This window comes from Triturus cristatus, chromosome 3_2, assembly GCF_964204655.1.
Source record: "Triturus cristatus chromosome 3_2, aTriCri1.1, whole genome shotgun sequence".
NCBI lineage: Eukaryota > Metazoa > Chordata > Amphibia > Caudata > Salamandridae > Triturus > Triturus cristatus.
This window is the reverse complement of record NC_140584.1, coordinates 350,616,107-350,630,534: the sequence shown is the minus strand read 5'-3', so window position 1 is coordinate 350,630,534 and position 14,428 is coordinate 350,616,107. Positions and strand designations below refer to the sequence as shown.

At 42.4% G+C, this 14,428-nt stretch overlaps 1 protein-coding gene across 1 annotated transcript in view; it reads right to left on the bottom strand.

Moving 5' to 3' along the window:
- MYOM3 (myomesin 3) overlaps positions 1-14,428 on the bottom strand; it is a 508,088-nt gene that overhangs the window by 63,843 nt on the left and 429,817 nt on the right. The window contains exons 28-30 of the mRNA XM_085647857.1: positions 11,555-11,622; positions 4,964-5,074; positions 1,326-1,413 (exon numbers count right to left, since the gene is read on the bottom strand). Of these exons, the coding sequence (XP_085503983.1) occupies positions 1,326-1,413; positions 4,964-5,074; positions 11,555-11,622 (267 nt within the window). The remainder of the gene's footprint in view (positions 1-1,325; positions 1,414-4,963; positions 5,075-11,554; positions 11,623-14,428) is intronic.

Below are 14,428 nucleotides of genomic sequence, written 5' to 3'. Positions count from 1 at the left end.
GTCCAGGTCTTGTTGGGTTCTGGGCTTGGGCTCCGGCAGGAGGCGGCGGCAAAGCAGACGTTCAATAGCTGGTTGGTGCTTGCGTTAGCAAGATGGTCACTCCCTGACCATAGGGGAGATTTCCTTCAGTCCTCTGTGCAGCAGAGCGTCGAAGTTCCCGTCTTCTTCTTGTGGTTAAGTTGATTCCAGGATGTCTGAAGTCTTAGGACACAGCTCCTACCTTTAAGCGGATTCTAGGGGCCGGACTACCTGCTAGGTCCCTCCCTATGGGTGGAACCAGGAAGGGGGGTGGTTACACCCCCAATCCTTTGTCCAGCTCGCCCCAGGTCCGGGGCTGGTGTGCCCCAGGACCGGTTTGAACTGGCATATGCACCGAGGCTCCTTGTGAGCCTCAGGCATGTCTGATTCTATTGAAGCCCTACCTGACCAATACACAAAATCCTGTCTGGGGTGGTGCTCGCACCTCCCCTGGCAGGAAACCCTTTGTCCACGTCTCCCAAGCTGGAAGGACTCCCAGCAGCAGGAGGGCAGACTTGTGTCTGTGGTGGCAGCATCCATTTTGTGGAGCTGAGGCTATGTCTGATTTTACCCGGGTTTCAGGTACTGTACATGTCGTGTCCCTCTAGAAGGGTGGAATGCTAACCCCGTCGCCAAAATTGGCGAGGGGTTAGTATTCCAATTCGTATGACACCTTACTCGACATGTTTTGATAAAGCCAAACCAAAGATAGCATTTAACCGCGAGGTTCATAATGCACTTAAGAGTATATGGTATGGCGATATCTGGAAACAGTAAAAGGAAGTGGTTCCGGTCACTGCAGACAGGCTCAGCTCATGCCAGAGCACCATCTCACATGAAACCAAGCACTCTGCCTCCAGGATTGTTAAGGCCTGCCATAGGAGTGACTTATAGGTTAATATGTGTCCCATTTAAGGTTAGGTATAGGTATACTACACCTAAGTAAGAGGTGATTACACCAACTTACCCCAGCTGAGTGATCAGCCAGTTGTGTCAAATTGTTAGGCCAGGCCAGGGGTGGCACAATACGTGCTTCAGCCCCTGGTAGGCCTTAGATACACCAATGCCCTGTTTATCTAGGGTACACTAGTACAGGAGCTCACAGGAAAATGTGATAAACTCTTAAAAATCCCTCAGCCCACAACCCCAAGTAGATCTTGAGATCTTGAGATTCTAAACATTTTAAATTGTGGGGATCAACACATAAAGATGGCAGACCCATACCGTTTCTTATTAGTCCATGCATCCACCCTGCACGCCAATATTACATAGAGTATGCTATTATTACACCATGTATGCAATCCTACCATCTTTGGTGAGATCAAGTTCGCTGACATCTTCTCCCCGGTTGTCTGAAACAGTGGCTTTGAATATCCCCTTATGTTCTGGCCCAAACTACATGAAATAAGAAAAGCACAACAAATATATAATTTTAGTAATTTCAGTACCACTGAAAAATGCAAATATATGAAAAATGCTATAACATTTAAATTCAGTGTATGGCTGGAAATGAAAGCCAGTGAAATGTTTAATTTTTATAACACTCAAATACCCTCCATCAGTGCTTTTCAAACGTTTGGAACCACAACACCATTCTAAGAATGACAAACGATCGCAACCAATCTACCTTTAATTAACATGAGGCGGGGGACATTTGAAATGTAATAACAGTAATTGTTAGTAAATGTCACAACCTTGACCAAGCCCTTTGATATCAAACTATGGCCAAGATATTGACCTGCCCATAAACGTGGAACTGCACGTGAGTCTGGAGTAGATACACTTTTCAGAGTGGGGTGCTGGCCGTTCACAAATATCACAAAGCTGGTAAATAATCTTGGTGTTGATACCAGTGATATTAGCAAATTCGAATAACTCCTTTTGCAGCAGAACACGGGGTAAGGCTTGATATCGATTTCTGTGTTAAAACAATGACATGAGGCCCACTGTTGAATGGTGCATTTTATCTGGACTATATACAGCACTTTACATCAGCATCAGATAACATGAAATCAGATCAGATACATTTTATTATATGCATGGGAGATTAAGTGAACAATCCCTAAATCAAAGAATGATGAAACAATGCTGGGAGTCAAACCTGATCCCCCAGATCTAAAGTCAGCAGCTCTGGCCAGCAGACCACGTCCATATTTCTCAATTTATGTGTGAAGGTCATAAATAATAGGTATGGTTGTGTATGATCACATATAGGAAGCACATTCCCACATGAAATAGCTGTGAACACATCGGCAACAAATAGTGTTCACCCGGAGTCTTGTTTGAGAATACTTTCAAGAGTTTGTTTTAAAACTGGACTTAGGCACGTTGTTCAGCGCCTAGGCACTGGTGCACAAACAGGGCTAATCCTTTTAAATATTACAGCGGCCCTGCCAAGCATATTGTGGCCTCATATCAAGAATGCTATTGTGTTCTGATGTCTCAGTCTTCTCATTCGCTAGACTCTTGAGTCTATTAGCTTGCTGTGTTACTTTAACCCAGATTGCTTCAGTTTGTTGATCAGGTTTTTTCATATGGATAATTACTCCTTCTTGTTGAAGTATGAGTTTTAGGGAAAATCTTTCATGATCTGGTGTTCATGCTTTTGTGGATGGTTTCTGCTGATAAACAGACCTTTGCATGCACCTTTCTACTGGTAAGGCTGGATATTCTAACTCTGTGCACATATGTGGTATGGTGATGGCAAGCCAGTCAATTCTGGGATTGTAGCTCACTGTGGACCTTCGTCTGAAAATCTCACCGTTCACAACATCTTACACACCATCACCAGCTAACAGATTCTAAAGTGCAGCAGAGCTTAATGGTTACTTTTGCTGTATTTAATTTGGAGGTTGCTCACTTGGTATTTGAGAACACAACTCTCTATCAAAGTATAGGAGTGTAAGCAGGCAGCAGTGCAATGGGAAGGCCAAATGTTTTCTCACTGCATAATCAGAAGATTTTATTTTGGTCAACCATTTCTTCAGCCAGTGGGCCAAATTATTTAACACTGACAAAAAGGGTGCGCTCCCGGAATATCGCAATGGGAATCTCAATAGCACAAAATTGTGTGGCTAGAATATCAAGGCCAAAATACGAAAAGGTAAGTAGAGACTTTCTATACCGCATGTTTCGCTCCTGCACTGCCAAACCTGTGGTTGAACTGCCCGCCAGATTAGGAGTATTTCTCCTCTCTGATGGGCGGTTCTTTGGCGTTCCCACAGCAGTGCCTATGAAATAGGCACCGCAATGGGAACTTCAAAATCAGTACCTGCACGGCATGGACTGCTGCAGTCCATGCCGTGCAGGCACTGAGGTGCATGCACACAGGGGGACACAACACATGCTCCCCTGCATGCATCCCATGGCGCAGAGGCACTAGGGGGGCCTGTAGAGCCCCCTCTAATTCCTCACCACCACACTTTTCATGGTGGACGCACCGGCATAAAAAGTGTAGCAGTGAGGAAACTCGTAATATGCGTCGTGGGGCTGCAGCGGCCCCGCAAAGCATATTTCGGCCCCAAGACTGCCATGCCACCGCCAGGGATCTCTGATCGCTGGCGGTTGCGACAGTCCCAGGGCTGCTCGATCACCTTGGTCGTAATGGGGTGGTCGGAAGACCGCCACCGCCATGCCCTCGCGAGCCTGGAGGTCCGTGGACCACCGGACTTGTAATGAGGTTCTTAGACTTTAATGTGAGGTAAGAGACAAATTTATTTAAGATATTGTCCCAGAGACTTATATGGGAGAAAAATTGGGTTCCAGTGCTAAGGGGTGAGTAGCAGTGGCTAAATCTTAATGTCTTTCATGTGGCTATGGAATCCTTTGTGTTTGTCTACGGTGTTGGTCCTATAACACCCATGTAATTCAAACAATGTATGTGTAAGTTAAAAATGCATTATCCTTACATTGAATGGCAAACATTGTGGGATCATCAGACTTGCCTGCATGATAACTGGCAAAGGCCCATCATGATCCCCTATCCCAAATTGGGAGGTAGGCTATTGCACCCCCAATCACAACATCTCTGGATAGACAATAAATTTAACTAAGTTAGTCTCACAAAGGCAGATCGGTAACTACCTCGCCAAGAAGTATACGGTTCCATGGATATCATAACCGGAGCAAAAGTGTGGCAGTATAAATAAACAACATCCAGTAAGAAATAAACATCTTAACAAAGTATTCAAAGGAAGATCTGATTCTCTATCCGGCCAATCATTGGTTCTTGTTGAAAAAGTTGTAACACTGTGCCTCAATATAGTCAGCGTGAATAATCAGTAAATGCTTACATTTGCAGCTCAATGACTTAATTAATTGTCTTAAACCTGTATCTACATTAAGCTTGATGTTAGAGTTACCTTAATGATACTAGAAAGATAATTCTATATTAGCAGCGTGCAACGTTGATCCAAAGGGGCCAAACCTATGTCAGTTTTTGAGAATATCCACAAAAGAAATATTTATATACTATAGCCTTAGAGCCTGACATAGCGGGCTCTAGCAGCCATTAAAGGCCCACTCTAGCATTCGAAGAGAGTCTTTAACAAGGAAGCAGGACGTTAATGGCCAGTAGAGTCCGCTACGAAGGGCTCTAAGGCTATTGGAACATTCCGCCCCTAGACGGCAGAATGTTCTAGTTTGTAAAACAAAGGCCTCATGGAGCCCGAGGGGGTTGCAATCCCGTCTCGGACTCCATGAGGCCTTTGTTAAACATTTGAATGTTAATGTTGCGTGCTTCTACCAGCCATTAGAAGCCCAAAGCACTTCATTGTTTTCAACGGCGCGCTCAACATTCCAATATTCTAAAATTAATTAAAGGCTAATCATTACACATTATGTAGTTATTCTGTAAATCCGGCACGGATCCACTCTCCTTGACCAATGCTGGATATTGATGTTTGCTTTTAAGATTACTGGAGTGATTGGTAGAGTTTATTTTTACCTTTTTAATGAGCAGAGTTCCTATTCCAGTCTGGGCATCGTACTGAGCGTCTGCGTTGGGCTTTGAGTTGAAGAACCACTTGAAGCTTGTTTCTTTTTTTGTGTTTGTTACCTGTAGAAAGGAAATAAAATCGTTGCTGATTGTGAAATAAAATATGTATTCATTCATATCACAATATTTGATTCTGTTCTTATGATGCAGATACAGAGATGGTTGCTAGTCTCGGTGTATTTGGTCCTGTCAATCAAAGATGAAAGTGATGCCCCACAAGTTTGCCTGTGTGAGGCTTGAAATGGTGTTGCTGTTGATTCATCTAAATTGAGAAGACCAGTTTTGTCTCATTCAGAATTTTCACTTACCAACAAATACCGAGAAAAACATTTTTAAAAAGATGTTGGGCCTGACATATAAAGTAATGATGTGAAAAATTGTCAGTATTTTTGTACAGTTGATGGTTTGTACTAATCCATCACAAATCAAAATGGACTTTCAGTAAGATTTACTGAGTTCTGATCCATTATTTTTATTGAGGCAAAATTCTGTTTGTGAATCCCAACCAAAAATGAAGAAAATGCAGGGATTAGGTCTACGAGGGATAGTGGAACTTCAGATTTTTGGGATTTTTTTATTGCAATCACTGGTTCTTAAATGGCATGATAAATGGCAGCAAAGGATACTGGACTGCTGTGTGATCCCTCAATGCCGACAGCCACATTCAATAATTGGTATCACGTGCTAGTATCCAATAAATGATTTGCAACCGTATTTGCAGTCGCAAACCATTGTTTACATTAAATTATGAAACATTAAAGAGGACGCCTATTCCATGCCCTCTTTCCTCAATATTTAGTAATGAACCACACAGCATACATTGCAACGCACCAAGATTCTTGTGAATCGCAGTGTGCATTTGATACATTGCAACTGTGGACTTCGCAGTCAAGAAGCCTGTGATTTTGTGAATCACGTTTCGCAACCACATGATCCATTAGTATATTCGGACTTCTTGGTTATGACCATTTGCCTTTCAAATGCAAAAATTAGCATATGATTATTGTAAAACATTCCTTTATTTACACTGTTTTCCTTTCCCACAAGAACATGAAACCCACTGTACATTCAAACATGTAATAAAAAGGAATGTTCTGCACAATTGAGTCACTGGGGCATAGTTGGGCCATGGCGGCCGATCCTTCTCTGAAAACACCCCTAGCCTGCAGCCCACTGAGGGGCAGAATGGTCAGCCCGTCCTCGATGTGCTAGGGACAAGCCTCGTTTTCATGAGGGACCACTCTGAATGGCTGGCACATGCTGGAAAAGATTCAGATGGTGGAAGGGTCCATGGGCACTTTGGAACAACACCTTTCAGACCTTTCTAAAAATGTCAGTAAATCTGTATATGGATCAAGGTGTAGAGAGAGTATGTTACAACGCCTTGAGTGTCTATAGATCTTCCACCATTACGCTTGTACTGTGGCACTCTCTTGGTTATGGACAACTGATCCTCTTTGCTTGTTCAGCTTTACTCATATCAAAGATAAATCAATTTAGTTCTATTCTCCATAAGCAATGTATATCCTTCTCATAGTTTAAAGATCTTATCAATTTTTGCACTCTTTGTAGCAGAATCCCTTTTTGGCTGCAGTCACAGAAAATGTATAATAGCTTCCAGTATTTCAATTTACTGGCATATAATAGATTGTTTATGCAATCACTGCCGTGCTTTTGCCACTTCTAATTCAGTTTGTATAAATCAGACGCATGACGATGGACATTTTCTCAAATACAGTTTCAGAGCTTCCCTGTGTGGTTGCGAGACAGTGTGTTTAACCTTCAGATTTTGAGGAAAATCATAGCTCTTCTCTGTGTAGTCTGGTCATTGGTTAGGTCAAACTCTGATTAAGGGAATCCCAGTGCTTACTATTAAAAAACAAAAAGGCCCTCAAAAAACAAAAAAAGGCAAAAAAAAAATAAGAGTATGGGCCCAAGATTTTCTTAAGAACCCTCTGCCAGTGCTGCTGAATACCAGGGTTGCAACTACCAAAGATGTTTAATTTTGATTCCACTTCAAATCTCTTTCTTCAACAACAAAATACTCACAGTGCTTAATTTGTAAATAAAAATAAGTGCCAGGGCTCTCGTAAGGAGGCCACAGCATCCTGCACCACTCATTGTCCCTGCAAGTGCTGCCAATGATAGTAAAAACACAACTACTAACCATCACCCTCCTACAAGTGTGACAATTCAGACTATTCTAGGCCACCCAAAGCTACAAGAATGGTTGAGCCACAGGTATTTAGTCATTTTTAATATACATTGAATTTCTAAACAACTGTTGTTGTGCTCATCTCAAAATTTGACAAACAACACCGCCATGTGGTGAACTGTAAAAGGCAGATGCTGACAATTAAGTGCAGATACTGAGCACCATAAACCATAGGCTCAAATTAAGCAATGCACTTGTGTCTCTTTAGCTCACTCTTACAAGTTATTTTTCATCCCTACATTACCCCATCAACACTGTTTTCCAATCTTTCTCTTCTTTGTCCTAACTCCTTTTACTGCCTTTCTCTCTCGTTCTGACAAAGTCTGATGATGAAATGTATTCATTGGCCCCACAAATGAGTGCTTGGTACCGTACCCACCACTTTAACTTTCAACAATCGGCACAAATTTAACACTGTGAACTTGCTGTTCTTTCCCCCATGGTGTGTCATAAACTGTAATTCAATAGATAGCAATTTGCTGCAAACAGGAAGCTGTGCAAAATGACAGAGTGTTTATTTCAGGCAAAAAAACAAACAATTTAGTCAACCACAAGTGAGGTCTGAGAACCACAAACAGATAAATGCAATGAATGATATATTTTTAAGATATTTTACTAGACAAATCAGAGGACCTAAAAAATAAGCAACATGAACTGCAAAAGAACCATAGCCGTGATTATGATGTTGGGCGGACTGCCACCGAGAGGCCGTCAGTGGCTATCCGCCTGACATCCAGGGCATCGGTCTGACTGCTGCATTATGATGCAGGCAGTCCGAGTGATAATATCGGGGGGGGGGGGGGGGGGGAGGAGGGAAGAAGGAGACCGTCGCCGCCAACATTATCAAAGATCCCATCGGGACGGCGGTTGGATTCCAAATGGAGGTGGTGCATGCGCAGGCACCGCCATAAGAATTAGGATATCCCTTTCCGACTGCCTCTTCATGACAGTCCCACGGTCATGAATAGGCAGACAGGGAGGGACTTTGGGGGCCCCAAGCAGGGCCCCTGTCCCCCGTGGACCACTGTCAAGTGACCTGGGGGGCACATGTAGTGCCCCCCACACATCCATGCACCTTGTGCCAGCAATTGGCATGCATTTTTTCCCTCTTAGTTCCCTTGAGGGCCTCAGACATATTAAAAAGACTTTTCATGCCTAGGTCTCCTAGACCAAAAAATATATCCACTTATCCACTGGTATGTTCCAAGGAGAGTGAAGCAGAATAGAAAGATGAGAGCTTTAGAAATTTCATGTAAAAACATAGAAGATCCATCCAGGGAGTTCTTTTCTAAAACATAATTACATATTATGTACTTCAGCGCTATTGTTGTTTATAAATCATGTGTGTACGGATGTATAATCGAATATGGATGTTTCATATTGGTCTTAGGTATGTTAAAGCTTTTATTATACGCACAGGTTTCATGACTCTAGTTTGCCCGGAAGCCATTTTATTCAGGGTAGTACATGTGCACATTTCTGCAAAGCCTAACTTCAATTTCAGAGTTTAAAAAAAAATATATTGCAGGTTTTGCCAACATTTGAATATCGTGTTGCAACAAAACAATTTCTGTACAGGGAATCCTGAAATTAAATAGCTCAGCAAAATAGATGCTGGTATGTGGATTTTTGATGAGTAACAGGATATTCAACTGGCACAGTAGTGCTATAGTTTCAATTCCCACAATGATAAATATACAAACTTATAACCTCAATATAAAGCGTTATTAACTGGGAGGGTGTAGAGGTAAAAAGGGTAAATGTAGGTCGGGAATCTGTGAACTGGCCTTATTGTGGCCTCCCCAAATATCAGATGGTAAAACTGCAAGAATGCCAAATTTCAATGGTGTATCCTGCAGGATAGTTCACACCATATTCTCTTTTCGACCCTCTATTATTGCTGCCTGGGAAGAACTACATTCGATTCAAAGTGCGGTGTCTTGTGCCCTGGATGCTCCCCGGCAAATCACCTCAGAATGTTAAGGTTAAACCAGCGTGTTATGTACCCTCCCATAATAAAATAATATTAATGAAAACACAACTAAAACTGTCGTTTTCATATGAGTCTAAAAACTATGTTTACATTTGATGTGTCTATATCTAGTTGTTAATGTGGTATTTATTGTGTGTCTTTTTATATTTTCCTTTAAATTAAATGGTTGTGTCCAGTCATCAGTAAGGTTTTATTGGTTCAATTCGTTTTTGTTATTGTAGTTCGATTTTCAATTATGTGTCCTAAGTGCCATTTGAATGAGAATTGAAATTCAAATTTTAATTTAACGATTTACATTATTTTTCGTCGTCGACTGATACGGAACTGCTGACCCCCCAGGCGCCTGGAGACCCCCACAGGTGCGTAGTGCGCTTATAATCCCCCTGACTGATTGATTGTCATGAGCCATGTTTGTCAGTCAGTTTATGTCCTTTATTTTATTTGTTACAGCCCTGACGAAGTTCCAGGAATGTATCTTGGGAACGAAAAGCGTTGGCTGGTTGTTCTTTGATTTTTCACAAACTTTCGAATAAAGGATTTTCTTCAAGAATGATAATGGACTAAATTTGCTTAATTGGTACACCTCCTTGCTTTCACCTTATGTTCCATCCCGCCCGTCTTGTTCTTCCTTTTCTGTCCTTCTGTTTCTCATTCTTTTACGACATTACGTTTGAGAGTCAACTCCTTTTCTGTACTTGCTACCCGCTTTATAAACTCTTTACTGAAAAATCTCCAAAGCTTTTGGAAAAAATATCTGAAATCATGCCGTTTAGCAAAGTGTTTCTCTTTTTGGGACCATTATCCTCCTTGTAGAGGTCAGAAAACAGTTCGTCACACACCTCTCAGATGAACTGTAGCCCATGGCACTTATGGTGGAAGAATTTATAAACCCATTCAAAATTGACCTTTCCCATTGCAATAATGCAGTGTTCTTCAAATGTTTTAAAACTGCCCCCAGCCACCACTGGAAAAAAAATCCTCGGGCCCCCCTCTGAGTTTTCCACAATTATTTTATTAATTTGGCAATGTTTAAATATGTCTATACATATTTAGACATTGCAATTATGTTCAATTACTTTTTTAACAATGCAATCCAATACATGATTGCCAAACATACTATTCTGGTCAGGCAGGCCTTACTAACACGTGCAAGTATCCACAGTGTGACTATTAGAAGTGGGAGTGGGGTTTTGAAGAATTTTTGGAGTCCCTCCCCTTTTGACACCTTGTCCCAGCTAGGATATAAATAGCAAAATATGTTAGTGATGGCCCATTAAAGAGCAGGCTGGCGCTGCTCACGTTTTTTTTTATTTTTTTATTTCAAATCTTTTTTTATTGAGAAAGAAATAAAAAGATGACAAAGACATACAATAAATGACAATAAATGACAATAAATGACAATAAATGACATGTGCAATCCCCACACAAACAGACACATAGGACCTGAGGACTGGCAAGTCGATAGTGGAGTCGCCCCCAACACAGACATATACAGAGTCATATTCCTCATACTATAGTGATAAGATCCGTAAGTCAGGACTATAATTCTGACCCTCACGTCCGAATAACATGAACGAACTTATAGCAAATGAAGTGAAATTAAATTAAATTAAACTAAGATATGTCATGAAACCAAGTACAGCCCCTAAACTCCGATTGCGCTATGGTGAGTGAGCACCATGCCTGCCAATGCCTTATTTCATGTGTGTTACCCTACCGAGTACACCACGCTGCGCTGCTCACGTTTTTTCAGCTTAATACAAAGCACTGTTATCAGCACAATACTTTTTGCCAGAGCCTGTCGCCTCTCCTGGGATCACCCCAGTTTGAAGACTCCTGCAATAATGTATTTTAAATGATATTTGCTACAATCTGGCACTTCTCGTGGCTAGTTGCGGTACCACAAGCCACGCCCCTTAGCTGCTACTCGTCAACAAGGCTCTCTTTAGAGCACGAATGCCAACATTTCGACCTCATTTATTTATGTATTTGTTTCTGTAATTTTATATAGGCTTGTCCTGGGGTCATCAGTGTACTTTATCAATGCCAAGCAATCACATCGAGAATACATTATGGATGCATCCAAGGAGGAATGAAAAGCAGGAAATCGAGACACAGAGGGGACAAGATGTACATGAGTAAAGATCCCAGACAGTCAACGCGGAGGTGTATTTGAGATGCAACTTCAGAGCAGACACATATCAGCAGCCATTGGAGAGCTAGTGGGGGCAGAAGGAAATAAAAAGTAACTCACAGCCTTTAGGCTGAACTCCGGCCTGTGTCAGACCAGACGTTGTATTCTCCCACCTGCACCTTTAAATTAAAATGTTACCTTGCAGTCTATCAAGACTTGGCAATCTTCTGTAACCGTCCATTTCAGATACTCCAGAAAATGAGGTCCTGCAATGAAATAGCAGAAATGGTGTTAATAAAGCTTTGTTTTTAACATTTCGAAAAAATAAGACCATACCATCACTTAGAGTCCTTTTTAAATTGTTGATAATTTACTGGACCGCCAATCACGTGACTGAAGTGTGTGTAGAAAACAGACGCGGCTTTGCCATTGGTAACATTCTTTCCATGTATTCAAGATCAAGACAGTTGGTACTTTTCTCTGAAGCTGTCTCTAAATCCAATCAGTTACGCATGTAATGTTTAGTGATGTAGATGGGGGAATGGAAACTGAGGGCTGGATTACTTTGATTGCACTATTTCAGGTGTAATTTCTGGAATGGATACAATACACTTATTTCCGGTGCAGTTTTGATGTGAAGTGGCAGACTGGTGTAAAATGAAGTTTTAGCACCATTTTGTTGATATAAAATGTAGTTTCTACACTTTTTAGGTAATGAGCAAAGAAAATTTGCTCAAACAACTGTGCTTTCAACAGCTGTGCATGCAAGCATCTCGCTTGTGCTTAATTTGTAAAAACGAAAAAGAAAAGTGCTTCGGCCCAAAGGTTCGCAAGAAGCCTGCGGCCGGTGCTATTGAAGGTTCGAGTGGCAAAGACCATGGCTACAGAGGCTTGGTCCACCTCATGACTCTTTAGACTCCAAACTCACACTCCCGTTCCCTTTATCTCAGGCTTTTGGGTTCTTTGTCATCATTGTTTTCTCAATTTGTCACTGTTTTCCATCTTTCTCTTCCTCCTTCTTCCCCTTTCATGTTTTTTCTCTTTCTTGATCTGGGTCAAAGTCTTATGAGGAAAAAATAAGTGCTGGTCACAAAAATGAGCTCCAGGGGCAAGTCCCAGAACGAGTGCTGGAAGGCACATTACTGTCACATTTGTCCTTGTTGCAAAAAAGTACCTTGACTGTCAGACTCTGCTTTTCAAGCGCCACTCCTCTTATTATACCCATTTTCCTCTACCACAGCTTGTTCCCCTATTTATAGGTTCCCGAAGTCATTTTTTCTAACTCCATCACCGTTTATAACTCTTTTGAAGAGCCTATACAATGGTACCTAAACTATTTTAATTTTAGATGACGCTACAATTAAATACTTGGGCATTGGCGACCTCTAGAGCTCTTTATTCGCATTACTATCACAATAGGTCAAATGCATCTAAATGATCGCTCTTTAACAGGCCAAATATTGTGTACGATTGTTCAACATCTTTGGAAAATACCCTTCTTTGTAGACAAACACCATGTTTACTTAGACTGATTCTGCATTTGGAGGGTTACATTTTTATGTGCTTTTCTTTTGAACCAGTTACTGAAGAACAAACATCTGTCACGGCATATTTTCATAACCGATTGTGATCGTATTGATATTGTCATGCAGCGCGCGCGCACGTTCTGCATGTTTCTTTAGCTTCTCGCTAAGATATTGCCATCAGGGCTGGCTTTGGGGCAGTGCGGCTGGTGGGGCCGCACTGGCGCTGACCTTTGGAGGGGGGCGCTGACCTCAGGAGGCACAGTGTGTTTAGCAATAACTTATGATTGGAGAGTTGAGGGGCACTTTTGTCCTGTGGTAGTGAGAGAATCGGAGGAGGCTATCATGGGGTGTGGTAACATCAAAAATGATTGTTGCACCAGGCGCCACAGCCTGCCCTGATTGCCATACAATAATATTAATAATCCAGATTTGTAAAGCGCGAACAATCACCCGTAAGTGTCCCTAGGCGCTGGGGGCCGTCGGGAAGATTAAGAAAGCAATTGCCCAGAGTCACATGGTGCTGGGCTACTCTGCCGCCGTCGCCGGGGATCGAACCATGATCCCCAGATTCCGGAGTCAGTCGCCCTGGCCGCAGCGCCACACCACTTCCCTTACACACATACCCTGCATGCATTTCGCCTCTTGCTGAATATTGCCTTTCACACAAATGCCGTTTATGTCTTGGTTGTCACACGGTGCGTATTGGCACGCGTACACACACATTTTGGTTGCGGCGTGTCTCTCAGTGGATACTTGTGTGCATACATTCTGTGTACGCCGTGTTTCAGTTGAGCTGAGAGTAGAATAACTGTCTATAGACGTACATTAGTCATCCTGGCATTGATATCAGAGACTCGCCCTTTTGTCTTGGGATAGAGAAAAAAAAATGTTCTCGGATTTCGCCCACCTCACATTGTAAACACGTGTTATGTAAATAAGTTGCATTTTCAAGCCAGTCCTCTCACACACGGCCATGGTAAGTTACACAATACTGACACTCTTCACGCAGTCACCTGGCGAAGTGATGATATCACAGGATGAACACAGGGTGAGATGGAAACCCCTACATGGAGTTGGTTTCCAATTGAGTCAGGGAGGCTCTGCAGAACTACGATCTATTTTCATTCTGAGAGGTGGTGTTTTTTGGAGGGGAGGGGTAGAGATGATTGCAGGGCTCGAGTCGGGGTACCACGCGGGTGGACGGCGTCCCCCCACTTATTTTACCGGGTTTTTACCGGGTGGACGCCGTCCACCCTGCCCAAAAGATGGAGCCGGTACCCGAGCCTGCACCTGCGCGCGCGCTCAGCACTCACCAAACCCCACCTTCTATTGTCGAGAGAGGGCGAACAGAGCTCTTTAAGTTGTTTTACGTTGATGGAGCCGTTCAATATGATAGACGGCGCTCGTGGCCGTATATTAGAAAAGGTCAGTATGTATTCATGCATTTCAGACGGAGACCGGCAAATTTACTGTGGGCAATAAATACGCACCGAACAAGCGCAGCTTTAATTTCCCCGCTCCTCTGAGTGTCAATACGGTGACTAAT